This window comes from Apodemus sylvaticus, chromosome 15 (assembly GCF_947179515.1).
Source record: "Apodemus sylvaticus chromosome 15, mApoSyl1.1, whole genome shotgun sequence".
Classification (NCBI taxonomy): domain Eukaryota; kingdom Metazoa; phylum Chordata; class Mammalia; order Rodentia; family Muridae; genus Apodemus; species Apodemus sylvaticus.
The window spans coordinates 82,925,113-82,952,107 of NC_067486.1; the positions used below are offsets into that span (position 1 = coordinate 82,925,113).

Genomic DNA, 26,995 nt, shown 5'->3' on the forward strand with positions numbered 1-26,995 from the left:
CTGGCTTGCTCTGCCTGCTCTCTTACAGAGCCCAAGACTACCAGCCCAGGGCTGGCACCACTCACAGTGGGCCCTCCCCACTTGATCACTAACTGAGAAAATGCCTTACCGCTGGATCTCGTGGAGGCACTTCCTCCCCTGAAGCTCCTTTCTCTGTGATAACTCCAGCTTGTGTCAAGTTGACACACAGAACCAGCCGGGACAGACGGCAAGGCTGAACTGGACTCAAAAGTGAACTCTGGAGTCATATGGCAGGTGGCATCTTCCCTAAACCCCATAGCAAGCCCACTAAAGCAATGCTCTGAACCCCTTGGGGTGTGAGATGGGTCCTCCAGTCAGTAGTGCCTCCTGCCCAGTGGAAAACCAATCCCAGAGCCACAGGAGCTTCCTAGCAGCTTGAAGGGCTCTAGGCTGCTGAGCTCAGTGAAGCTCCTGTCTACAGATTCCAACATTTGTTTTGGCTTTTATTTATTTTATGTGTATGAGTGTTCACTTGCATATATGTATACCTGTGTACTGTGGGCATGCGGTGCCAGAGGGCAGATGAGGGCAATGGATACCTTTGGAATGGAGTCATCACATGGGTGCTGGGAATTGAACTTGAATCCTCTAGAAGAGTGATGAGTGCCGAGTCCTCTCAGTCCTTTATAGTATTTTATTGTTACTATGCAGGGTAAAGGATGACACAGGTACTTTGATCTGGGTGGGTTGTTTTTTTTTTTTTTAACCTCCACAAAAATCACTGAAACTACCCCCACTTAGTATACACCACCAGAGACCCTGAGAGCCAGAGCCCTGGGAGTTAACAAAGCTACTGAGCGCCCTTGGGTCCCTAAGTCTGTCCTCTAGGTTCCCACCTCACATGCAATGATTGCTTCCTAGTACTCTCCCAGTCTAGCTTCTGCCACTGAGCCCCCTGCCAACGAACATCTGCAGTCAGTCTACCTTCCCCGGCCCTGCAGACCAAAGGCCAGCCATGGTGCCTCCATACCTCAGCCTCTGTGAAGAACCCTGTCCTGCTCCTGTCCTTCTAAGCTCACCCTCGGCGGGCAGAACGGAGTTCTGTCACTCACATCCAGGGGGCAGTGTTAAGGGTGGTCACCATGAAAAGACATAATGGAGACCGCTCATGAAACTCTGGAGGAACGTGGCCTATTGGGGTAGTGTGAACCATGCTGAGGTGTACCCAGTTTCCCCCTTTGAAATTAATTACTATCCTGATTTCGGCAGTAACTTCCTGGTGCAAACAAGTTGTTTCTTCTCCTTCCCAAGGACCCTGACTGACAGAGCACTGGAGCTTGGTCCTCCAAACTTTCACTCCCCACACATGCAAGTAAATATTACTTAATAGGCAGGTCATGAAGGTGCATTTGGGAGCTGAGGCAGGAAGGGCAAGCACTTCAAGGCCAGATCTGGCTGCTCTGCCAACTGACCATGACTCAAAAATCAAAAACAAGCCAGAAACAACAAACCAAGATAGTTCATGACTGTTACCCCAGAAGGCCAAGGTCGGGGGCAACTAACTGAGCAGTCTGTAGCCAGCCCGGGCTACACAGGGGTGGAATTATGGACAAAAACAAAAAAGAAAAAAACTAGAACAATAAAAAGAATTGCTGCACCTAGGGAGTTGTGTAGCAACGGGGTACCTGTGACCATCAGAGTCCTTGACACCATCCCATCATAGCCCCGACATCAGTGCTACAATTAATATTGGGGACACAGACCCCAGAAGACTGGGCTTGCTGCCACCATAGGAGGACCTCAGGCAAGGCACCGCCAACATTTTGGCCACATGGGAGAAAAGCAACCCTACGGGAAGCAGATCCCCTCCTAACCAGAACTCTGCTCCGGTGACATCCCGGCCTGTGCGGGCACGCCCACGCGGACACGTTCCAGCAGAGCCCCGCCACCGCGACCCCCTGTGGACACTCGCACAGCCGCCCTCTCCGCGTGCACCGCCCACGACCCCACCCTACCTCCCGCTGCGCTCGCCGCGCCCCGGGTCCCGCGTGTCAGAGCCCGTGTCCTCGGCCGGAAGCGCCCTCTAGATCCACGCAGCGCCGCCACCATCGCCGCCATGGTCAGGGGACCTCAGGCGGTCGGGGCTGCCCTTGGCGCTGCCTGAGCCGGCCCAGCCTCAGAGTCGGACTGCGCGCAGCCTGGACGGGAGGTGAGTGCTGGGCCGGCACCGCCGGGAGTTCAGACCCGGGGTCGGGATCTGCGTGCACGGAACTAGGCCTGGCCGAGGGGAGCGCGAGCAGGGGCTGGGGAATGTGGACTCTCGTGAAGGGGTCTGATCTTGGCTGGGAGTCGCTGAAGGGAGGCAGGTCTCCACACTTCTCACGGGAACTTGAGTATCAATGCTGGGGGAGGGGGGAGAGATCTGTCCTTCCGTGGGCCTGTGAAGTTGGGCTTAACCCGGACAGAATGTAGCACATCGAGGGCCTGGCCCATCATAAAAGGGTCTGACTTAGTTCTTGGATTGGGATGCAAACCTTAGGGTCAAAGTTACAGGGCCCCAGTGGAGCTGGAAGCTGTTGAGCAACCTCAACCGGTGTTCTTGAGAGAGGCCTTAGGATGCCCCTGGGTCACTCCTTGCAAAAGAATAGGCTAGCCCACGGGAAGGGACCCCTTGGAGCTCAGGAGCAGTAGGGCAGGAGCACTAGGGCAGGCTTTGGGTGTGTGCTAGACAGTGTGATAGAAAGAAAGTCTTCCAGTCAGGCACTTGGGTGCCTTAGTGACCCCCCCAAGCACTGGGAGAAGAGTGGGAGCTACCACAACCACTTGTAACCTCTTTTAGGGAGCTTGGGGTAGGGTGGGTCCCTAGAGGACAGCTTGTCACAGAGAAACAGCATCACCCTAATTAATGGTGGGACAGAGTTTACCTAGGAATTGCTGACAGTAGGGGACTGGCTGAGTCATCCGCCATTTGAGCAGAGGTAGCAAATGGTTCTAGGGGAACAAAGGAGCAAAGAGTCAGTGAGGGGAGCAATTAAAAAACCAACCAAAAACCCAGGGAAGGGTGGGTTGAGAAGGATCCTCATGGTTCTGCTGCTGGGCTAACTCCCAAGCTCGCTCCGAAGCTGGGCTGGGGGCTCCTGGCTTCAGCTGCACAACTCAGGCAGACACTCTGGGGTCTAAAGTGCTCTAGGGATGAAGCCTTGAGCTCTCAGAGATGAGGTTAACATTTACATCTTTAAAGGGAGTTTGGCCAAAAGTGGCAAAGCCTTCTTGTTCAACAGGAGGACCTTTGCCAAGGAGGGAGACATCCTTCCTACTGAACAGAGTCCATTTTCTGTTCCTTGACCTCTCTCCCACAAGGGCCAACTGCGAGAGCAAGGGTTTTGTGACGGTCGTTCTGAAGAAAACACAGAAAGGTTGGTGTTGGCCACAAAGCAGTTTTTGAGTCGGGTGTTATACACATTTCTCGATGCCAAGTGTCTGGTAGTTGAGAGGCCGTCTGAAGGCTTTACCAAGTGGTCCTCTGAGTGTATGAGGTGAAGTGTGTGAGCACAAGGTTTCAGGCGAGTTCATTTCCTGGAAGAGTATGTGCACCCAGTAGAGGACTTCCTCATGGCCCATGTGACCAAGGCTCCTGGCAGAAAGTTGTCCACAGAGTATTTGGTGTGTTGGAATCTGACATTTCTGTCAGGTTCTCCCTCGGGCTTTCACAGATGCTAGTAGGACAGGGCAGCTGCACCAAGCACTGTCCCAGCAGAACTCAAACCATCAAGCTTTTGTTCCAAGGGTCAAGAAATTAGGAAGGAGAAAAACTGTGAACAGTTTGGAGAGTTGTGGGCAGATGTTAAAGCCAGATGCGGCACGTGGATGTATTTACAAGCTTGAAAGATGAACTGCGTGTCGGCACACGCCTGTGGTCCTGGCTCTCAGGCAGAAGCAGGAGAAGCATAGATTTAAGGACAGTCTGTGACATCGTGGTTTCCAGGCCAGCCTGGGTTACAGACCTCTGGAGAAAGAGGAAAAATTAAAACAATCGTTTCTGTCTTCTCCTTGCAAATGAAGCTGTGAAATGTTCTTCCGATGTCCATATTTTTATTAGGGGTCCTACCACAGTGACACTCAAAAGTTACAGACTTTCTGGCCCTAAGTAAATATAGGTTTTATTGTCGATTTCACTTTTTGAAGATTGCCTAAAACCCCCGTCGGCCTCTCCCATGTTGGGATGACGTTCCTAAGCCGTTGTGCCTGGCCTTCCGTGTGCTTGTGTGTGAGTGTGGGTAGCACACACCCTGATGAGCATGGGGAGGACCAGGGGCGACTGCGGAGGTTGGAGCAGGCTCTTTTCCCCTGTTCACTTCTGCTTACCCGCTGTGGTAGCCCCGCCGGCCCACCTTGTCTCCGCCTCTCACGTCGCAGACATGTATTACTATGTTTGGCTTTAAGTGGGTTTGGGGCTCGGACCTGGGTGATCTTTCCAGCCCGGCTGTTTGACCATCATTTGGATGCCTTAAGTCAAACACTATTCTTTCTCTAGGCAATTTTGGCTTTACCAGTTGTATTGAAGTTTCTTGTCTTTCAGCCAGCACAAACTAGACCTGGAATAAGGGACTTTCCCCCCTTTGTCTTGCATTTTTCTGACTCCAGAGGGAAGAACAAAGGCAGGGGAGTGAAGCTCACTCGGTAGAGTGCTTGCCTGGGTAGCACGAGGCCCTGGGTTCTGTCACTAACACTTTATTAAATTAGGCATAGTGGCATATGTCTGCATTTCCAGCACTCAAAAAAAAAATAAAGCAAGAGTATGCTAAATTCAATGTCAACTCATCTCCAGAGCAAGTTTGAGGGTAGTCTGGGCTTCGTGAAATCGTATCCCTCACCTCCCACCCCCCAAATCAACAAAGCGTGTAAGAGAACAGGATGAACGGGTAAATCATAAATCCCCAAAGATAGTAAAGAAGATCAGAGTCTGAATCGGGGCATGAGGGTGGGCAACCGTCGTGCTTGCGTCTTCAGCGTCTGGGAGGTGGAAACCGCAGGGTGGGGGGGACTTTAGGCCAGTCCTGGCTGCGAGGTAAGTGCAAGCCCAGCTGGGGATATGCGAGACCCTGTCTTAACAGAAGAGGACGGAGAAGAAAGGGACAATAAGAATCTAAGAAGCCGCCAAAGTGTGCTGTCTTCTCCTTTGCAGCAGAGTCACCCCCCTTTCTGATAGACAGAAAGCAGCATTTGACTTTGCACAGTGCTGTGATTGAGCCCATGCCTCGGTGTGTGTTGACCACTGAGCTCTTGAGCACAGCCCACGATTATTCCTGTTTAAAAAAAGAATTCAGGGCTGAAGAGACAGCTCAGTGGTTAAGAGCACTGATTGCTCTTTCAGAGGTCCTGAGTTCAATTCTCAGCAACCACATGGTGACTCAGCCATCTGCAATGGGACTCAATGCCCTCTTCTGGTGTGTCTGAAGAGAGTGACAGTATACTCACATATATAAAATTAAATAAATCTTTGCTGGGCGGTGGGGGCGCACACCTGTAATCCCAGCACTCTGGGAGGCAGAGGCAGGCAGATTTCTGAGTTCGAAGCCAGCCTGGTCTACAGAGTGAGTTCCAGGACAGCCATGGCTATACAGAGAAACCCTGTCTCAAAAAACCAATAAATAGATAAATAAATAAATAAATAAATAAACAAATAAATAAATAAATAAATAAATAAATCTAAACCCAGTGAGGGTGGCTCGTTCCTTTGATCCCAGCACTGGGGAGGCAGATCGCTGAGTCTGAGGCCAGATTGGTCAGGGTGAGTTCCAGGACAGCCAGAAATACACAGAGAAACCCTGTCTCAAAAAACCAAAAGCAAACAAAATTTAGGTCCTGGAGAGATGCATCAGGGTTAAGAGTAAATACTGCTCTTTTCTAGAGCCTGGGTTTGTTTGCTAGCTCCTGCTTCAGGGGACTCAGGGCCCTCTGTAACTCCAGCTCCAGGGGACTGGAGCCCCCCTCTGGGCTCCATGAGCACTCACACACGTACACTCACACAGACATAGAAATCAAAATAAAAAAGAACTCTAGCTGGACATACTTTTACTTCCAGTATTCAGGAAGCAGACGCAGTCAAATCCTTGTGAGTTTAAGGCAGCCCCAAGAACCTTGGGGTGCTCTGACCTCAGTGAGAGCAAGGTACACCCCGATTTATAGAGGATGTTCTGCATGGAGGGACGCTGGCATGTTCTCCGATGCTTCTGAGCCTTCAGATGCTTTTTAAAGTTTAAAATTCCTATGGACCTCTGAGGCCAACTCCTATAAATACTTCACTGGTGTGAATAAGCAGGCCATTTGTAAGAAAACAGAATGCTTTTTGTTTTATTTGTTTGTTGTTATTTTGATTGTTCTAGACAGGGTTTCTCTGTGTTCTATGGCTGCCCTGGAATTCACTCTGCAGACCACGTTGGCCGAGAATGCAGAGATTGTCCTTCTCAATTGTAACCTTCCAATGCTGGGGTTAAAGGCTTGTGACACAACCCTATCCTTGTACTTTGGTTTTTATTTGTTTGTTTTAAGGGACAACATGGAGGTTGTTTTGTTTTGAGTCAGGGTCTCTCTGTGTACCTTGATAACTTAGAGCTGTGTAGACCAGGCTTGTGAACTTGCCGCAATCCTCCTGCCTCTGCTTCCAGAATGGTAGGATGACAGACAGATGCTACCATACCTGGCCAGCAAAGTTTTTCAAGAGGGCTTCGTCAACTCAAACTTAGTTCCTTGGAGCGCTCTGCTCCTGGGTGATGGGTTTCCCAGGGGACATGCCAGTCCACAGGTGGCCTGAAGTTCCCAGCTGTGTCCTGCTGGGAGAGACCAGACCCTAACTGCAGCTCTGTAAGTAACTGCTACCATGAAAGGAAGGACTTGGGAAGTTTGTTATTTGGAGGGATCAGACAGTGGAAAAAAGATGAAGGCTTCAATTTAGTTTAACAAAGTATAATTTACTGAATAGTTATGAGTCATGGATAGTTAAAGAGAAACTAGTTTCTTTATATAACTACCAAGTAAGAAATAGAACCTGGAGAGCCACAGTGTGCTGAACGAACGGCAGCCGGCAGAGCTTGCAACTGTGCCGAACGGCAGCCGGCAGAGCCTATGCCGTCTTCTCCTTTTACTCGCTTCCATGTCCTTAATTCTTTATTCATTTTTAATTTTTTTAGACATTTTTAATTTTGGGGGGGCTTTGGACACTGTGAAGACCTGACTGGCTTTGAACTCACAGATCAACCTACCCTCCTCCCAAGTGTTGGGATGAAAGCCCTTGTCCCTATAGTTTTATTGTCATATATTGACTCGCGGTCTGGACCTGCAGGTTGTCCTTCAGTGGCAGGATGCTGAGGAGGAAGGCCCAGGGATCGAGATAGGGAAGGTAGAGCAGGTAGGTCGGGAGGTGTGCAGAAGCCGTCTCTCAGACCCAGCAAGTTTGCTAAGGACGCTCTTCCACACTCTCGCAGGGCACATGGAGCAGTCAGTGGGAAGCAACCATGCAGTGGGGCACAGTCAGCAGGCCCAGATGGAGCAGGGTTGCCCAGGGGAAACACAGGGTGTCAGAGACCTGGGCACTGCAGCCTTAGGGAGCCTTGGGGCTGAGTACCATAGTCACTCTGCAGGGGTTGGGCGGGGGCGGGGAGGTTAGTTCAAAAATCAAGTTCCCAGGAAATAAAACCTTAACTCCTTCCAATCCCTGGCTCCAGGCCCAAGTCTAGAACTTGCCCATCCTGCCTCTGGGCAAGGACACAAAACTTTGTCCTTATCAGGGCCTCTAAGAAAGCCTTAGATTGGCCTGGCTCTCAACAGATTATATATGCTATATTGATTACGTATATATTTGTAAACACAAACTGTGTGTGTGTGTGTGTATGTGTGTGTGTGTCCATGCTTTGAATGTCATTCCTCAGGAACAAGGTATCTTGATGTTTGAGACAGGATCCCTCACCGATCTGGGGCTCTCCAAATAGGCCCAGCTAACTGCCTGGTGAGTGCCTCCCTCCGGGCCTGGCTTTTTACGTGGATTCTGGGAAATAAACTCAGGCCCCCATGCTTGCACAGCCAGCATCTTCTACCCATCTCCCCAGATCCTGGTACCTTTTGGTGGGAAGAGGCACAATCTCTTTATGTTGCCCTGTCTTTCCTGGGCCTTGCTGTAGAGACCAAGATGGCCTTGGGCTTGCAGACATCCGCCTGCCTTCGCCTCCTAAGTGCTGGGACTAAAAGTGTGCACCACCACACACAATTTTTTAATGTGGAGAGAATATGTTCATTAACTTATTAATTAGATGCAGACTTTTTAGTCATTCTGTACTTCTAAACATATTTAGAAGTACAAATATTTCTAAGGATATAGACGGCGAATCCTGCCTGGCAGGCAGCTGTGGATTTAGACCCAGCATAGAGACAGAAAGAACAAGGCACTGGCTGCACATCTGTGACTCCAGTACTGAGGAGGGGAGGCAGGAGGGGCAGAAGGTCATCATCAGCTACTAGAAAACTCAGCCTAGGCTGACTGAGTGAGGCCTTGTCTCACGAAAAGATGGCCTGGTGTGCACTGTGCTTGGCATGTACTTGTGGGGATCTGAGTGCAGAATGCAAGAACCCATTAGAACACGGGCAAAATGGCCAGACATGGTGGCACATGCCTCTTTTTTTGGATTTGGTTTTTTTCGAGACAGGGTTTTTCTGTATAGCCCTGGCTGTCCTGGAACTCACTCTGTAGACCAGGCTGGTCTCGAACTCAGAAATCCGCCTGCCTCTGCCTCCCAGAGTGCTGGATTACAGGCGTGCACTACCACCGCTCGGCTGTGGCACATGCCTCTAATCCCAGAACTCAGGAGGCAGAGGCAGATGGAGCTCTGTGAGTCTGAGGTCATCCTAGTCTACATAGAGAGTTTTGGGATAGCCAGTACTACACAGAGAGACCATCTCAAATTACCAAACCAAACAAGAGCAGCAAAACAGGGACAACATTGTGTTCACCTGCATCTCCAGTGGTGGGAGGCAGGGACAGGCTGATGTCCAGAGCTCACTGGCCAGCTGTCTGTCTGTAAGCTCCACCTCCATCAAGAGACCCTGCTTGAGGAAGAAAAAGAGGTAGAGAGCAACAGGGGAAGCCCGTTGTCAGTGTCTGCCTCGCAGGCGACACAGTCACACCCACGTGCTGGTGACACACACATACTTGTTCGGTGCTGGGGTGGCGTGCAGGGTCCCAGACGGGCTCTGTGTACAGTTACATGCAAGCCTCATCCCAGCCCTCCGGCGTGCTTTCTTCTTCCTCCACTTCAGGTGGTTGCTTGGATGGACCCCTGAACTCGTAGAACGCCTGTGAGGGTAAGGGGTCTCCAGCGTTAGGGACCACCCAGAGCTGAGCAGCTGGGGTGTGAGGGCCCGTCTGCTGGCGTGGGCAGGAGTGGCGCTTGGGCCTGTGAGCTGAAGCTGGGTGGAAGGGCCAGGCCAAGGCTGTGCTGTGGCTCACTGTCCAGTGTCTGCCTGCAGTGAGTGCAGGGCCAGGCTCCATCCTAGCATCCTCCCCACAAGCCACCCCACATGTTTTTTTTGAGACAGGTTTTCTTACTCAGTCTGGGGCTCACTGACCCAGTAAGGCTGACCTAACTCTTGGGATGGGCCAGTGTAGTCCCCATCCCCCACCTCTGCCGCCTGCCAGCCAAGTGCCAGGTTTTTATTGTGTTAGGGATATACACTCAGATTGGAATGCTTGTGCAGCAGGTGTTAGAACAGCCAAGCAAGCAGACGCCCCAGCCCTTCCCGGCCGCCCCACCTCACCCCCTTTCTTTTTTTTTTACAGAGGTTCTCACTCTGTAGCCAAAGCCTGCTTGGGACTCACTGCATAGCCCAAGTTAGCTTTACATCCGTAAGCGTCCTGCCCTGGGCTGCCAACTGTTAGCATCAGACCCGAGGCAGCATGTGTGGTGCTCTCTGGGCACATCAGGGTGGAGCGCACGGGTATAACTGGTGGAGCGCTTGCCTTGCATGCTCTTGAGGGTCTATCTCTAGCACCGATCTGGGAATGTAGAGCCTGACCACTGTGCTGGAGGCTGGGGGCTGCCTCATCAGGCCCAACTACCTATGTCCTAGGTAGGTGTTCTGTGCTTCTTGGGCATGTTTGTGGCCAGCAGGTTCCAGGTGCTGTGTAACCTCTTGTCCTGCTTTGTAGGATCTGTGAGACTTTCACCCCAGCTTACAAAGGAAAGAACTGCTCAGCAGTGATGGGTGTGCCAGGCCCTGTCCTAAGACCAGGCTCGATTCTTGCCTCCAGAGTTGCCCCATGAGTCTCCCTTCTTAGCTTCCTGCTGCTCAGCTGCAAGAACGTCTTGATCTCAGAGGAAATCTGATTGTGCTTTCCAGAGCAGAGGGCAGCGTGTGGTGTGCAGCAGACCCTTGGGAAAGCCTGTGTCCAGATGTGGCAGCAGCAGCCTGGCACGGAGATTCTTACAGAGAAGCTTCAGGAGTGCTTGCAGGTGTGGCGCCCCAGTGCCACATGAAGTAGGGCATGGGTGTGGTACCTAGGAGTACCACTGGGGTAAGTGGCCTCTGCCCCTTTTTTTTTTTTAAAGCCAAACAAAAAATTTTATAGCCCTGGGGCATTTTTGTAGCCCTGGGGCATTTTTGTAGCCCTGGATGGCCTGGAATGCACTATGTAGCCCAGGCTGGCCTCACTCACTCTTGTTGGAACTTTGGGTGTGCACCCTTCCTCTCCTCCCCTCCTTTCTCTCAGCCAGAGTAGTTCAGAAGCCTTGCTCACAGCTACAGGATAAGCCCATGGTCCATCTAGTACCTAACTGGTTAACTGGAGCCAGGAGTCACAGAGGCCAAGGAAAACTGACTCCCCTACACACACACACACACACACACACACACACACCAAAATGCTGTGAACTTTGTGAAGGTTGTCTCCCACACACACACCCCATGCTGTAAATGGTGGCTCTTTCTCTTTTTCCACTTAGAGCCGTCTCTCCCGTTGTTCTCACCGTGGCCCCTCTGCTCCCACCCACCACCAGGCTTTCTCTTAATAAAGCTCATTCTGGTTCAGCTTCCTGCCCCTTGATCTGACCCGAGGTTCTAACAGTGAGGACTCTAACCTAAAACTGTGTGTGCCTGTGCGCATGCAGGCCGTGTGGCCTAGTGTGTGCATTCAGGCCGTGTGGCCTAGTGTGCGCATGCAGACAGTGTGGCCTAGGAGCATCTAGGTCAACCGTCTCACATCTAGGAACCTGGACATGCGGGGATATGTGCCAAACACACACTGATTGAGCTCCACCCTGCTCAAGGGTCAGCACAAGCAGCCTTTATGCTGCATCACTAGCAGATGATTAACATCCCTTCCAGTCCTCTGGCACTTTTGTAAATAACTTCAGGATGAAAACATCATTTGATATGGCCATTTGTCAGGCATGAAGGCCATTCATGGTATTGTGTGATTTTTACCAGAACTTCCTCATCGGTCTATGCTGTCCCTCTGTACCCATAAAGAATTTCCCAGTCCCTCCCTCCCTCCTCAGCTTGCAGTGCTGTGGTATTTGCCATCCTGTGTCTGGATGGCTTTGTCTGCAGGCCTATCCGTGCTGTGGCATTGGATTGGTGCCTCCCACCACAGCAACACACACCCTGTGGTGGTGGTGGAGTGTCCTGGCTGCCTTAGCTCGAACAAGAGCATCTGAAGGTCTTCAGATATCTGAAGACCTGCTCCCAGTCCTGGCGACACAACACTGTCACATGGTGAGTCTTTGCATAGCCTCTTGTGGGAGCATAAAACTGTTTCCCCCAGTTTTCACCTAGTGTGTCAGGGGCCTACTTTTTTTTTTCATATTTTTACCAACTTTATCATCTTACTTTAAAATATAAATTAAAAAAAAAAAAGAAACAGGCCTGATCCTGCAGATCTGCAAGCCATTTTCTTGGGAGTTGTAGGAGGATAGAGAGTTCAAGGCCAGCCTGGGCAATTTAATGACAACTTGTCTCAAAACACATGTGTGGCAGTGCAGCTCACTGAAGCCCTGTGTGCCACCCCTGATGTCTTGCCCAGAAAAATGTTCTTTCCACTGTGGCTTTGATACACATTTTCTCAGTAACTATAACTAACAATGTTAAGACTCTTCACAGAAAGGCTTTCCTGACAGAAGCTTGTGTTTCCCAGGCTATCCTTGAACTCACAAGGATGATTTTGATCTTCTGACTGTCCAGTTCTGGATGTGGGGATTGTAGGAGTACTCCATCATGCTAAAGTGCTGTGGGGCTGGAACAGGGCTTTCTGAAGGCCAGGCGAGCTCTCTGCCAGCTGAACTGCATCCCAGCCTCTCCCCAGTGCCCTGGTTTTTAAAACACTTTGTGCGTGTTGTGTTAGACAAGCATTTGACCACAGAGCAACACCCCAGCCCTAAATCCTCAGCCTCTTTTCCTTTTCTTCTTCCTCTTTTTTTTTTTTTTTTTTTTTTGAGATTTAAAAAAAAACACTTTTTTTAATTGATTTGATTGATTGATTTGGGACAGAGTCTAGTATGGCCCAGGCTGGCCTCAAACTCATGGTCTTTTTCAGACTCTTGAGTGCTGGAATCACAGATGTCATAATGCTCAAAACTATGTTTTAATTTATCACATTGTTTTAATTACTGTAGCTTTGTAGTTAGTTTTAAATAAGAAAGTTAAGTCCTTTACCTCTGTACTTCAAGATTAATTTGGCTATTTTTGCTCCCTAGAGATTCAATAAAACTTAGCATGAATTTCTCTACTGGAAAAAATATGCCCTTGGGATTTTTGGTAAATGTAAACTCAGTAGACTGATCTGGGTAGCTCTGAGAGTCCTAACAGCAGTATTAACGATGCTGTCAACAGCAAGTTTTCCATTCTGTCTCAGTTACTGACATGTCTTCATTTTTATACTCAGTTGATCAGCTAAGATCAACTCAATGTGAAGTCTGCAAAGCCCAGCCCTGCCAAGACCCTAGAGCTTATCAGTTGGTTCTGGGAGCCCGCAGAATAGAGCGGAGCTGTGGTCGGAGCTGTGGTCAGTCGCACAGACTCCAGAGGAGCTGTGGTCGGTCGCACAGACTCCAGAGGGAGCCGCTGGCTTCTCATGGAGTTCTGAGGCCCCAGAGCTACCCTGGCTTTGTTTCCATTTCCTCCCTTGCAGAATCTTTTCTGGGTGTTGAGAAACAGGCTACAGTGTGGCCCATCAGCCTTAGTACTGGTGTGCACTACCACAAATGGCTTTCTCACTTGCAAGTTCTTTTGTTCTGCAAAAACCCTAGGAAGTAATGACTCCTCACAGTGCACAAAGCAGAGGAGGGCAGTTTTCAACTGAGCAGAAGAGCCTTGCACTTTGGGGATCCCCACAAGGAAGGAAATAAGTCTTTGGGGGGCAGTGGGGGGCGGTATTAGGGTTCACTAGAGGAACAGAACTGATAGAATATGTATATATTAAATATTATGTAGATAAATACAGGTTTTTCGAGACAGGGTTTCTCTGTAAGCCCTGGCTCACTGAGAACTCACTCTGTAGACCAGGCTGGCCTGGAACTCAGAGATACACCCGCCTCTGCCTCATGAGGATGAAAGGTGTGTGCCACCACTGCCTGGTTTAAATGTGTGTGTATACATACATACTTACATACATACATACATACATACATACATACATAGTTTGTAACTTAGGCTGACCTCAAACTATTGATTGTACTGTTAATGTTGTATAAACTTCTGAGTTACCACTCTAGCTGGATTTTGGATGGATGGATGGATGGATGGATGGATGGATGGATGGACAATATAAATAATTGATTCACACCCCAATGCTACTTCTAGTATAATAATGGATAGCATAAACTAAGACACCCAAGCATGTTTTAGGAAAACTGAGCTGTTGAAAGGTGTAAAATGAGGCTGGCGTCAGGTAATCCTGTAATGCCCATAATTCCAGCCCTCAGCCTTTTAGGGTGATTTTGGCGCCTGTTCTCACTTTACTGCACCCCCTCTTGGCCTTCTCTGGTAAGCTGGCCACAGGACCATTGTTCCCCGAGATAGCTTCCCATGGGTTTGCATGTGCGCTCTGACTGACCTTGGGTGTACGAGAGTGGGAAGCAATGCCTGAGCAAAACAACCCCCTCCTGCTTCTCCCAAAGTGTGTAGACAGCAGGGTCCTGGTGGGGAGTGATGTCCACACTCTCTGAGACTGGGAAGGTGCTGGAATAGCTGGACCTTGGTCATTTCTAGGTCAGTTTCTGTCAGAAGTTGACCAAAAGGCCAAATTGAGTTCCTTGGAATTCCATACAGTTTCCATGTCTGCTCAGCTCAGAACTGTGGAGCCCAGGCCCTTCCTAGAGCAGATCACGAGGACAAGAGCTGGTTGTGAGATTACCTGACTGAGGGAGCCCGTGGGTATACGGAGGCTCAGGCCCAGCACGCATGCAGAGCAACCACATGAACACTCTGCCTTGTGGAAATAGGGTACACAAGCACATATGGGCTGCGAAGCCTCAGCTTTGAGGCCTCTTCTCTCCTGGGACTGTCCTGGCGCAGCCCTCACACCTAGGAGTGTGCCTCCTCTTCAGACTCTTTCATAAGCCTTTCCAGCCAAGATCAGGCTGGACGTGGTCGCCAGCACCCTACCCTGGAAGGAACTGTAAATGGCCAGGCTCTGGTGGAAGCTTCCCCTGTTCCCCTTTCTTGTGTCTTTCCGTGCTCACAAGCGTTTGCTGTGAACTTAGTGAACCTAGTGTCAGCTGTGGGATGCCGGTGACCTGATTAGTGAGATCCTAGGCTGTGCTCCCCAGCTCCTGCTCACCAGGAGTGTGTGTGTGAGCAGAGTCACTCACGCTTACCTTGTACTGGGGACAGAACTCAGTGTGCTAGATAAACACTACACTACTGAGTCCCAGCCTATGGTTGTAGATCTGCAATCTGAAGCTGTTTCCTACTTCAATGGGGGAGAGAGTCCAGTGCCTCATTTTAGTTCCTCTCTGAGTCTTCAGCCAAGTCTAGTAAATCAATCAGTGCAAGGCTTAATGGCAAGAGGAGAGCTCACATGTTTTATTAAATTTGCACAGCTCTGGAGATTTACACAGGAGATGTGCCCTAGAGAAATGGCCAGAGCACTGGCCATGGTGGCATGTGCCTGCTCCCAGCCATCGGGAGGATAAGGAGGTGAAGATCAGCCTCGGCTGTGTCGTTTGGCTGAAGAGACCCAGTTGATCAGTAGAGGTTAGTGGTAGAGTCTTACCTCATACACATAAAGTTCCGTCCACAAGCAAAGAAAGTACTGGACGCAGGGCCACAGCGTTCCTACTTTCTGAGGCAAAGAGTGATAATTTCTTAGGGGAAAAGGACACAGACCTCTGCACTAGGCTGGTGAATTCTGGGCATCTCTCTTGGTAATCTATGGGGGCTGTGAAGCCAGCTGGAACGTGAGGGTCACTCCAACAAGATTATTTATTCAGGCCCCCAGCCCCATTAACAGTCTCTGCTTGACAAAGGCTGTTTTTCCGTTTGGTAGTGGGGAACTTCCACCCCACGAAACCTTCACATTCTGCCACATATAGGAACAAACAGATCACGTGGCCCATCCTGTACCCACAGTTCCTCTTTCTGTTAGAAACAGAATGCAGGTTCAGTACAAAACGATACTGCCTTCATGTAGAGAGCACTCAGGGTTTGGGATCATACCTCACAGTCCTCTACGCAGGACTCCTGGAGGCAGCCACAGGCCAGTGAGCAGGGTGCAAGTGTCCCCTGGCTCTCGCCCAGGGAGGCACTGAATCACGTGGGTGTAGCCACTGAACCTTGGACCTCCTTCAGCACAAGGGACCAATTAATCGAGCCAAGAACAGGTGGGTAGGCAGGAAGGGCACAGGACATAGAGCCGGTCTACCCTGCCTCCACCCTACAGATGCTGTTGGCCGCAATCTCATTGGGTCTCCTGTTGTTAGCCCTCCTCCTGCTCCTGCGACACTTTGGCTGGGCCTTGCTGGTTATTTGCTGGTTTGAGTTCGTGCAGCAGCCAGTCCGCAACCTGATCATGGGTGACACAAAGGAGCAGCGCATCCTGCGCCATGTGCAGCAGCACGCAAAGCCTGGAGACCCCCAGAGCGTCCTGGAGGCCATCGACACCTACTGCACACAGAAGGAGTGGGCCATGAATGTGGGTGACGCCAAAGGTGCGTGGCCCAGCCTGCAGGCAGCCTAGAAAGTGTGCGCGTATGGCAGCACTTTTAGGAGAGCCTGTTGGGGGGGGGGGGGAGGGAGGGTCGTGGGTCATGCTCCTGTCTAGCCCCTGTGAAGACTGAAATATTTACACTTGAAATGGCCAGGTAGGTGGGTGAGAGAGGTCCCTGTGTGTGAAAGTCCAGTGGACTCTCCAAGCATGTATACAGTGGGGTCGTCTGGGCTATCAGGAGGCAAAGGGCCTCTCTCAGCAGGTCAGGAGCATGAGGGGAGTGTGAGGTTGCTGGGCTGGAGAGGAGTAAGGCCAGAGTTGGGAATGGGCTCCCCTCCCTCTTCCTGAACTTAGACCCTCCTCACCACCCTCAGGCCAAATCATGGATGCAGTGATCCGGGAGTACAACCCCTCACTGGTGCTGGAGCTGGGAGCTTACTGTGGCTACTCTGCTGTGCGAATGGCCCGCCTGCTGCCACCCGGGGCCAGGCTCCTCACCATGGAGATAAACCCTGACTACGCTGCCATCACCCAGCAGATGCTGAACTTTGCAGGCCTACAGGACAAAGTATGGCCCAGTGTGGTAGCTGGGGGTGCGGGGTGTGGGGAGGTTGGGCAGGCAGTGGGGGAGGGTGAGATCCTTGGTCAGCCACCATGTACCTGCCACTTCTGTGACACCGGAGTCAAGGAAGGATCCCTGGCAAGTTAGGTACATGGTCTTACTGACCTATCCTGTAGAGCAACAGCCAGGGCTGCCAGGGAGCCTCAGTGCAGATGCCTCTCCAAAGCCCTGAAGAGATGTAGACACAGGTGGGGGTCCAGGCAAGCTCCTGCATATCTCTGTGGGCACGGTACTGACAGATCACTATTCTAGGTCACCATCCTCAATGGGGCGTCCCAGGACCTTATCCCCCAGCTGAAGAAGAAATACGAAGTGGATACATTAGACATGGTCTTCATTGACCACTGGAAAGACCGCTACCTTCCAGACACACTTCTCCTGGAGGTGAGCTCAACTACCACTGCTCAGAAAGATGGCCTCTGTTACTGCTGGAGTCACTGAGCCTTGGCCTCTTGAAGAGCCCTGCTGAGGGTGGCCCAAGAGCATAGGTGGCCCAGGGACAGTCTGTGAGTTCTGTAAGCTACAGAGGCCCTGTGGTAGGTGGACGTGAAAGGGAAGAGATTCCAGTAGGAATGCCAAGCTAGGACTCCCTGCATTGCTAGGGAGAAGGATGGGTACTAGAGACAGAACACTTGGGCCTGGAGGACCCAGAACTGAGTACCCAAGGGAACGGAACTGGCTGCCACATGGGTCTGACTGGCTGTCGGCTGGGGCTGGCCACAGGGACGGCAGGCTTGTCTCCTCTCCCTAGGCCTGTTCAGCCCTCAGCTCCGCTCAGCCACCTCACCTAGCAGGACCCCCAGCTCTGACTCCCAAGTCACTAGAGCATAAGGGGACATTACCTTGTCCTGCTCTGGTGGCCTGCAGAGAGACATGGAGTGATTCCTTGGCCTTCATTGAGTCTCCTCACAACCTTTTACAGACAACATGGGACTGTCCATGTGGCATTTACCAGCCAGTTGTCTCAAGAGCTGTACACCCTGTCATATCCAGTGGGGTCCAGAATGTGGGAGGATCGGACAGTAAGCCCAGGGGCACGACAGGGCCATTGTGGCTTGGGCAGGATTCAGATAGCTCTGGTGCGTGTAAGAGCACAAAGGAAAATTCAGGCATGAGCCCTGGGCACATGGTGGGGAGGTGGGACTGGCATCTAAAAGGACTTTGTTGACCTTCGTGGTGGCATGGACCAGTGAGTGGGGAGGGTATTTCAGAGGTCCCTATTTTGGGAGTGGTGAGCACTAAGGTCAGAGGCAGGGACATCCCAGGGCCAGGAAGTCATACCAGAGAACCCGTTTTTACCGAGGGCAGGCAGGACGGAGACCAACAGCCTGGCTAACCATGGGAAGCTGACTCCGACAGGGTCCTGTCCCTGGCAGACTCTGAACATGAGGTTACCTACTGAGAACAGAGAACAGGCAGCTAAACAGTCAGGCTTTACCTGTACAGGAGAGACAATCACAGGGCAGGGAACTGGGTGTCTGCCCTTCCTGGGTGTGATAATTCAAGAGGCCTGCTTTAGAAAAGAAGCTAATATTGCTGTTCAGTAACTGGGAAACTAACAGTTCTCAGCGCTGCTGCTCAAAGCTGGCCGTTAGCTCCAGAAGAGAGGAATACATTGAAAATGTGTGCACTCATTTTTTCCCCTTTTGATTGTATGGAATTGAACCCAAAGGGAGAACCTTTAAGAATAGTGATCACAAACTAAAACTACTTGTACCCAGGCTGATTGTTGCACATGGACAGTCTCAGTACTTGAAGGCCAGCTTAGGTTACACAATAAGATACTGTCTCACAAAGCAAACATCATACCTTAGCATCTTGTACTCAGTCTCCTTAGTGTAGAAGTCCCAGTACTCAGACACAGGTGCAGTCTTACCTGGAATTCCCTGGGTGGCCTGAGAGGTCTTTCAGGAGGCTCTCGGTACCTGAATACTGGTAGGACAGAGGCTGTCCCCAAACAAGGCATGGGTCACCAGCACCCTCAAAAGTGCAATACCTTCCTGTCAGGAAATCAGGAAGTCTTACATCTCAGTATCCACCTGGCAGTCACCATGTACCTCTCGATGTTTCTGAGTCCCTGGCTGAGCCTCTGCACCCTTGCTCCCCTGTCCCTTCCCCACCTGACTGCTGGGCCCCTCTGGACTGCGCAGGTGCTCCTCCAGAGCAAGTCTTCATTGAGGGCTTTCCAACCTGTGCAGACATTTATCTTTCTAAGTCAGAATGTCAAACTCATAGTGAAACTCACTCATGTTGTGGCGCATGAGACTATCCCCTGAATTCACTGACCAGCCTCAGGGTCCCTCAGCCCTCTCACAGCCCAGCCCACCCCCACCCACTAGGGCCACCTGTAAGAGCACAGCACTGGTGTGTGAGGACAGAGCCCCCTGCCTTCCATCTGGGACAGTGGCATGATGGGATGTTTTTATTCGTGTGAGTGTGCCTACTAGCAGTGCTCTTCCTGCGTAGGTACACTTTAGCCAGGGCTACTTACTGAATTTTACTTTCCATTTTGGGTACTTCCAGTGTGTTTGAAGACAAGTGTCTCACACAGTCCAGGTAGCCTGGAACCTGATCCTGCCTCAGCCTCCCAACCGCTGAGATTATAGACATGGCCCCCTCAGACAGAACTGCTGTGTTATTTTTTGTTTCATGATTATGTTAAAACCAGCCCCCTAAGCCTCCTGGGCAAGCTTCCAGTGAGATATTCAGGTGTCCAGTTTCCTAGCGGGCACTTCAGTTGTTTGTATGCTATCAGCAGACACACTTCCCAGAAAGGACACCCAGTATGGCGTCCAACATAGGATTCTCAACCCCACAGGTTCTGGGGCCACTGCTCCAAGGGCCCAGGAACGACTCCCTCCTGCTCAGAGCCAGTGCCTAGTGTCTTCCCTGGCCCGGAGAAAAGTGCAGAGCAGATCCTCAAGAGCAGGGCTGCTGTGAAGACGCCACATTCTTGGCATAGAGTGTTGGAGGGAAACAGGCCTGATGCCACCATCTCTTCCACTCAGCCAGTCTCCAAACCTTCACTGTGTTGCCCACATGATCCTCTAGGGCTGGGGATGGATTTGAGGCAGAAGAGGACTAGAAGTGACTCCATGAGAGAGCAGCTGTCTGTGGGTTGCACTGGATTTGCCAAGCATTCCTGACCCTCCCTGTCTGTCCCCTGCAGGAATGTGGTCTGCTGCGCAAGGGGACGGTGCTCCTGGCTGACAATGTCATTGTCCCGGGAACCCCTGATTTCCTGGCATATGTGAGGGGGAGCAGCAGCTTCGAGTGCACACACTACAGTTCCTACCTGGAGTACATGAAAGTGGTGGACGGCTTGGAGAAGGCCGTCTACCAGGGTCCCAGCAGCCCGGTGAAGTCCTGACCACGCAGCCCTCCCTGGACTGCCCTTCCAGCTTCCTTCTACACGATGACATAAACTCATTCCGACCCCCTCTATGCTTCTGAGGCCTGTCCTCAGGGACTGTGGTTCCAGATTGTCATACACTAACTAGCACATTCTAAAGGTAGTGAGCTCACCATGCAAACCACTATAACAACCCTGGAAAGCACCTGTGGATAAAAGGCTGCATTGGGGCCAGAGGGGCAGTAGATCACAGTGCCTGCCCGGCACGCAAAAGCCCTCAAGCTTAATCCTCTGCACCCAAGAACAAAAAGGGAGATTTTTTTAAAAAATCAAAGCAGGTGTCATCTTGATGGTCTCACTAACTGGAAGAGGCAATTTTCACAGGGTTCTAGTGTGGGACCCCTGGGCACTGCCATCACCCATTAGGCCAGCAATAAGTCAGGAAATTGAACATATCCAGATACCATTCGGATGTCACCAAATGTCAGCAATGACTCAGAGACAGTACTGTCACCAGCAACTCATACCACACTTTTTCTTAAGAACGAGTCACAAACTTTTCAGGTGTGATGGTGCACGCCTTTAATCCTAGTATCCAGGAGGCAGAGGCAGATGGATCTGAGTTCAGTGCTAGCCTGGTCTACATAGTGAGTTCCAGGGCAGCCAGGGCTACATAGAAATACTTTGAAAAAAAAAGTTATAACCTCTTTTATATTACAAAAGGAATTAAAGATCTGCATATTTGGGTGCAAGAAATTCTCTGAGTTCTTCTTCTCCGCTACCACACTGCTCTTACTTGATGCATAACCAGCCTTTGCACCCATCTCTGAATAAGCAGGAATGGGGCCAAGTAGCTGTGGGGCCATGATGTCCCCGATGCTGTCTACCCATAGGTCACACTCTGGGAGAAACGGTCTCTCCAGTCCTACTTCCTAACTTACAGAAGAGGAAGTGGATTCACACCACTGAGGAGGCATGTCTGCCAGGCACCCAGATACTGAGGAAGTGTCACCCCAAGCTTAAGAGTTGCCCTAGCCCCCAGCTCCTTAAGAGGCCCCTCAAGGCCTCATTAGGGGCCCATTTCCTAGACTAGACACAAAGCTCAGCCCCATCTTGTCTGATCCCACTTGTGCCTCTACCTATCAGTCAGCCAGCACACCCCTGGGTGAGAGTGCTAACAAGAACCAGGATAGGCAGGAAGTGCCTGCGGTCAGGGACAGAGCCCAGCACCCCACCCCACCCCGTCACTGCATGGGGACTTGAGAGACCTGTATCATCACCAGGGGGCAGTGGTGGCCCAGCTGACACAGGGGTGCGCCCTCTCCTGGTGAGCTGAGGCAGAAGGCAGGCAGTTCTTTGTCTGCTTTTTTAATCTTTAAATTTTCTTACAAAAATGTCAGTGTTTGTTGATACAGTCTTATTTTGGTTTCATTTTTAATGCATTTTGTCAGTTTTCTTCCTTTTTAAGTCACAAACAGCAGGCACTGAACAGCAGTTCCCCCACTGCTGCCGGCAGTCAGGCCCCGAGGTTACTTGAGGTTCTAGGCAGAGGCAACAGCCAGGGTGGCCCCAGCCACAGGCAGCAGCAGGAGTATGCTGCAGAGGGAAGGTGTCCCAGGAATCCAAGGACGGGGTGCGGGGGACAAGCACGGCTTGCCCCCACCCCCAATCTGGCTGCCTCCTAAACTTCCCTGTCCGGACTCTTGGAGCAGCCCTCTCTGTGGTTAGCCTGCATGCAGGGTAATCCTCCAGCCATCCTTGGGAGCCCAAGTTTTTTTCCAAGGCCCCCCTGTCCCACTGCCTGCCCCAGGCCCTCCACTCCAGGCTTGTATCTGCTCTGTGGCTGTGCATGGGGACCTCCCCCAACCTCCTTTCCTACCACACAGCACCATGTCAGTAAACAGCTAACTCGGACCTGGAGAGTTAGATCAGGAGAGTAGAGAAGAGGGTAGGTAGGGTAAGGTAGGACAAGAGGCTTGGCCAACCCGCCACACTGGGTGGGGCTCCTGGCTCCGAGACTGGGTGTGCTCAAGACGGCCCTCTGGCCCTCTTCCGGCCACCTCGATGCGATCCCTAAGAACAAACAGCTGGGCCAGAGCCCTGCAAAGGGAGACAAAGACAGATGCTTTAGTTGGGAGCCCAGAGAGGTAAGAGCCAGCAAAATGTAGAAGATGACTTGGGATCTCCATACAGGGAATACAGGGCACACAGGCACACAGGGCATACATGGCAGTAGCAGTGGACTGAAGGATGGGCCGTACCAAACCAAGGCCCTTGACACCAGAACCAGCCCTGTCTTGCTGGCCCTTACTGGGCCCTGTGCTGGGGGTATTTGAGGAAATAGGGGGCCTGTTTCCCCAGGGACCAGAACAGGCTGTTGTCAAGTCCTGCCAGAGATCACACGGCGCTCAGTGCAGCAAGCAGAGATGAACAAGGGCCCCTAGTACAAGGATAGGCAAACCAGAGGAAGGAACGTACCAGGCATGCAAGCTACACCCAGGAGTCAACAGGCTGAGGCTTAGCGTCCCCCACGGCGTCCACCAGCCTGACTGAGGGCCTGCTGGGCCCAGGCGGAGGGGCCTTCCTGCCAGTGTCGGGCTGCAGTGCATGGTGGGTGGGCAGACAAGAGTTAGAAGCAGGAAAAAAAAGCAGGTTAACTGCAACTAAGGGTAGGCTAGGCTGGCTCAGGCTGGTTGATGTGTACAAGGAAGGGTGCATGGAGGGCCCAGCAAGGCCATCCAAGGGGCCATGCTTTGGGACTGGCTACGGCTCATACACGGGTATACCCAGAGCCAGGGGACTGGCACACAGGTGGTAGATGCTGCCTTTTCCAGGTGACCACAGTGGACACCTTGCCTGTACACATGTAAGAGAAGGGTACAAATCCATTTGCTCGGACTCTCTGGGTCTATGCAGCCTGTGGCCAGGCACAGCTGCCCCTGTCCTCTTCTTTGCGGCAGGTGCGTACACCTGACCCCTCAGCACTGAAGTCTGAGTCCTGATGGCCTACTCCCTGGGCCCTGCAAGTGGGCACCACTCCATCCGAGTCCCCGAACCCTCATCAGGCTCGGCACTATCTGGCTGTTCTCTTGGCAAGCCTCCCGGGTGTTTTCTGTGACTCACCCTCAGCAGCTCCTTCTCCGAGGTGTCCCCTACAGAGTCACTGCCCAGGGTCCTCCTCTCCCTCCGGTCAACTGTGGCGTAACCATCTGTAGGGTGGAACAGAGCATGGAATAAGTGGAGTTCTGGGGAAGTCACCATGGGATAGGTGACATTCCTTCAGCCCAGATACAGGAAGCCCTGGGACAGGGACTTCTGGCTCAAGTGCCAGCTCCACCCAGTCCTGAGGCCTCCAAACCAACCACCTGTCTTTTCTTCAATTGACATTTTATCATAGCAAGGTCTTTTCAGCATCACCCAGGATTACACCATGAGCCAGGTGGTCCTCCCTAGTCCTCTTCCCTGAGCCAGGTGGTCCTCCCCAGTCCTCTTCCCCAAGCTCCCGCCTATTCAGCTGCACTCACCTGGACCAAGGGTATCCATAGGGATCACATCCCGGGTGGTTGACTTCTCCCCATCTGCAAGGCATGAGCAGGTATCTGTGAGCAGTGTGCAGGCATGGGGAGGGCAGGGCAGGGCAGGGCAGACAAGCTCGCCGCAGGACAGTGCTCAGTGTCCAGTCAAGAGTCCATCCTGTCTCCTTAACCCACCTGCCTTGTGCATTAGCAAGTGTGAGCTACTCTTAAGCCTCAGGGTAAGTCTCATGTCCCTCTCCCCTGCTTGTGCTCACCAAGGTTCTTGTCTACCAGAGGCAGTGTGCTGTCATCAAAGCCCCCAGAACTTGGTGTCCCTTTGGGTCCTTTGGCAGTGCTAGCAGACTAAGGAGTCACAAAACACAAGGAAGAAGAAGTAAGGCCCAAGAAATTCCTGCTTGGGATCACAGTGGCAAAGTGAGAGAGAGGGCGGGCAGCTGCACCTGGAAGCGGGCCTTGGTCCAGCCGTCCCTCTGCAGGGCTCCGCGCAGCTCCTTGTAGCTCCACACAGTCTGCAGCACGTGCGATGCTGTCTTGGCCTCCCGCACTGACTGGCTGCAGCAGCAGCAGCCAGGGCTGGGGTCAGTGGCCTACCGTACCCCAGTCTCCCTCCATCCCCAAACCCGCCCAGCCCTCTGCAGGCCCTGCCCCTCACCCACCTGGAGGCCACAAGTGCCACCAGTGCAGGCACACCACGGGCCTGCAGGAGCGAGCGAGCATTGTCCAGGCTGTCGGACACAATCTCGTGGATGGTGTTGAGCACGGCGACCACCGTATCCTCCTCCAGGTGGGCACTAGGGTGAGCGGGAGCCTGTGCGTTGCGAACATTCCGAACCAGCTCTGCCATGGCATAGCTCCCTAAGAGGCAGGGTCAGATGTGAGGACACGTCTCTGCCCTACCCTGTAGGAAGGACTGGCATTCAGACACGACCTTTGTAGCAGGCTGAGCCCTGGGGACTGGGAAAGAAGACCTAAGCTCCTAAAGCACAGCATAGGCCCAGCCCTCCACCTGGGGGAATCTGGCCTCCTGACCTCCACAACCTGCTCCCAGCACCCGCCCCACCTCACAAGCCCTGGCCAAGGCAGCAGCATCCTCACCGATGAGGTCTTTGTTCCGCTGGTCTAGTGAGAGGTTGCGCAGAGCGATGGCCACGGCGCGTACCACCTTGTCAGTCTCAGACTGTAGCAGTTCCACCAGCACCGGCAGCCCACGTTCCTTGCGTACCGTGGCACGGATGTATGTGGCCCACTGTGAGGGTAGCAGGAGGAGACTGCTCGGAGGGAGGCTGCCCTGCGCAGCACCAGCCACGCTGGCCGGCCGCAGCAGTGCTCCACACCTCCTGACCCTTAGCACATGCTGTGTGCTCCTCTCCCACTGGCCCAGAGGGGGCCGAGGGATGAAGGCAGAACCACTGGGCTGGCCGGGACTCCCTCTGTCCAGGTCTGGCCCTCCCTGCCAACCTGACTCCTCACCGTCCAGTTGCCAGCACTGAGGTTTTGCAGGGCACCGGCCGCAGCCTCCAGGGTGTTGAAGTTCCGGCTCTCCGTAAGGAGTGAGAGGTAGAGACGTACCACCTCCGGCTGGTACAGCAGCTCGAAGCCTAGATACAGGCAGTGGCAGCCGAGTCATGGCGAGGCTCCTCCCCCACCCACAGCCCCTTCTTATTCATTGTTCCGGAGCTAGGGAGAGCTGCCTGAGACAGATGCTAAAGTCATGTCTCATCAGTTAATGTCCCCATTCAGATGGGCACGCTGGTGGTGAGCCACGGGGCACAGCAGGAAGATGAGGATGTCCCTTAACCCTGGATCACCTGGACACACATCCAGGAGGAAGGCAGCATGAGATGGACACTAGATTACTTCAGCAACAGAACCCACCTTCCCTGGGTGGCAGCACCCCTAAAAACATGGTCCACCTACCCGATCTGACCATAGGAACCACCCTCACCAGTAAGTGACAAGACTGTGTATAGCTGATGTCCACCTCTACCAACAGGCAGCTGTTCTAGGCTCCCCTGTGACTGAGGCCCAGCCTGGCAGCAAGGATCGTGCCCAGCAGAAGGCCTCATGGGTAAGAGCTAAGGTGCCTTCAAGCCTGCCCCAGTTAGGGGTATCTGGGTTCTTCTGATATCCCCGGCTTGGCTGGGCCGCACCAGGGCAGTGTCTCACTGAGGCTAGTCCACAGTGCATTGCCTGATGTCAGTGGATACTGGAAATCCAGCAGACATAACAGACAGCAGGGGTGACCCACCCTGGACTGCAGATGTCCATTCGCACACCCTGGCCCGTGGGTCATGCCCATGTGAAACAACCTGTCCACACTGACTAAACCCTCAGGAGCTGCCAAGCCTGGGCCATTCTCGAGGACACCCCACTCTGATGGACCGCCTGTTTGAATACTTGACCCTCAACCCCAGGCCTTCCTCAATGGCACTAAGATCTGACCCTTGGCTAGCACTGGGCCAGGCTCCCCAGTTCTGCCTCTCTATCCATTCACCTTTTGCAGCCTCAGTTAGTTTGGGCAGGTCCAGTGTGTCAAAGTTCCGGTCCATCTCTGCATCCTTCTTCCCTGGAACAGAAGGATGGTACTATTGAGAGGAGGGAGAGTCCATGACGGACGAGTGTGTGCCAAGAGTCAGGTACAGCCCTCTCCTGCTCAGGGCCCAAAGGGGACCCTGAGGCTCCCTGGCAGAGATGTACTGTCCTCAGGAGTCAGGCTAGCCCTGCACCTGCACAGTGGTGTCAGTGGAGTATAGGAACAGCCTAGCCATGTCCTGAGGACCTCGCCTCCCTCTCAGCAGGGACAGTGATGCAGCAGGACACACCACAGTGCCACAAGGCTGGCCTAAAAGTCCCATCCCCGAGGAAAACATCCCCTAGTCTGGGATGGGCTGTGGGCCAGCCCATGGCAGCCAGCCACTGCAGCCAGCCTGGTGCTCCTGCCCTGCTTACCCGTATGTAGGTGCTACACATCACCCATCTCATCCCAGGGCAGCCAGTCCCTGGGTGCTGGCCACGCCTAGGCCCTGCCCACTGTTTGCTCTGTCCCAGTGCTGGCTTGGTGACCTGTTCTGACTTTGTAAGCAGCAGCCCCTGGGCCTCCCCACCAGCCCAGGGCTACATTCCAGCCTCTGTCCCCTCTGTCTATGCAGTTGTCATGGAGATGGCTGCCCTTCCAGGGGACTGGGGGTGGGGCAGGGCCTGAAGGCTGGAAGGCATCCCAGCTGCCCTGTAGTTGTCATGGAAATAACTGCCTGAGCCCAGGTAGCAGTTACTCTGTTGTCCACTGCACTTGCCAGACCTGGAGAGCAGAACAGACAGGGACTCACCTTGAT

General features: G+C 52.6%; 3 protein-coding genes across 13 annotated transcripts in view; 1 reads left to right on the forward strand and 2 right to left on the reverse strand.

The window, feature by feature from the left end:
* Txnrd2 (thioredoxin reductase 2) overlaps positions 1–2,079 on the reverse strand; it is a 54,847-nt gene extending 52,768 nt beyond the window's left edge. For all 3 annotated transcript variants that reach the window (XM_052158195.1, XM_052158194.1, XM_052158198.1), the window contains exon 1: positions 1,977–2,079. In XM_052158195.1, coding sequence (XP_052014155.1) covers positions 1,977–2,079 — 103 coding nt within the window. The remainder of the gene's footprint in view (positions 1–1,976) is intronic.
* On the forward strand, positions 2,072–20,883 carry Comt (catechol-O-methyltransferase). Of its 6 annotated transcripts, none has more exons than XM_052158200.1 (6): positions 2,073–2,170; positions 10,351–10,525; positions 15,887–16,154; positions 16,528–16,721; positions 17,028–17,159; positions 19,945–20,883. In XM_052158200.1, exons 2-6 carry the CDS (start codon positions 10,496–10,498, stop codon positions 20,143–20,145), a joined length of 825 nt encoding a protein of 274 aa, XP_052014160.1. In that variant the 5' UTR covers positions 2,073–2,170; positions 10,351–10,495; the 3' UTR covers positions 20,146–20,883. The 6 variants fall into 6 exon arrangements, with proteins under 6 accessions (XP_052014161.1, XP_052014160.1, XP_052014162.1 ...); XM_052158202.1 differs by lacking the exon at positions 10,351–10,525 and adding an exon at positions 3,243–3,377 and having other exon boundaries at positions 2,075–2,170; XM_052158203.1 differs by lacking the exon at positions 10,351–10,525 and adding an exon at positions 15,048–15,201 and having other exon boundaries at positions 2,080–2,170.
* Positions 20,884–21,487: 604 nt separating this feature from the next.
* Arvcf (ARVCF delta catenin family member) overlaps positions 21,488–26,995 on the reverse strand; it is a 56,898-nt gene continuing 51,390 nt past the window's right edge. For 3 of the 4 annotated variants that reach the window (XM_052158189.1, XM_052158190.1, XM_052158192.1), the window contains 10 exons: positions 26,158–26,229; positions 25,134–25,261; positions 24,759–24,909; positions 24,320–24,518; positions 24,104–24,215; positions 23,918–24,005; positions 23,652–23,705; positions 23,251–23,336; positions 22,606–22,725; positions 21,488–22,227 (listed from right to left, as the gene is read on the reverse strand). In XM_052158189.1, the coding sequence (XP_052014149.1) occupies positions 22,618–22,725; positions 23,251–23,336; positions 23,652–23,705; positions 23,918–24,005; positions 24,104–24,215; positions 24,320–24,518; positions 24,759–24,909; positions 25,134–25,261; positions 26,158–26,229 (998 nt within the window). In that variant the 3' untranslated portion in view covers positions 21,488–22,227; positions 22,606–22,617. The remainder of the gene's footprint in view (positions 22,228–22,605; positions 22,726–23,250; positions 23,337–23,651; positions 23,706–23,917; positions 24,006–24,103; positions 24,216–24,319; positions 24,519–24,758; positions 24,910–25,133; positions 25,262–26,157; positions 26,230–26,995) is intronic. The other variant, XM_052158191.1, reaches the window with a different exon arrangement.

Coding starts and splice junctions, on each gene's coding strand:
- Comt (XM_052158200.1), top strand. CDS start 10,496: ATGGGTGTGGTACCTAGGAGTACCACTGGG. Junction 16,155..16,527: donor GAATGTGGGTGACGCCAAAG/GTGCGTGGCCCA, acceptor CACCACCCTCAG/GCCAAATCATGGATGCAGTG. Junction 17,160..19,944: donor CAGACACACTTCTCCTGGAG/GTGAGCTCAACT, acceptor TGTCCCCTGCAG/GAATGTGGTCTGCTGCGCAA.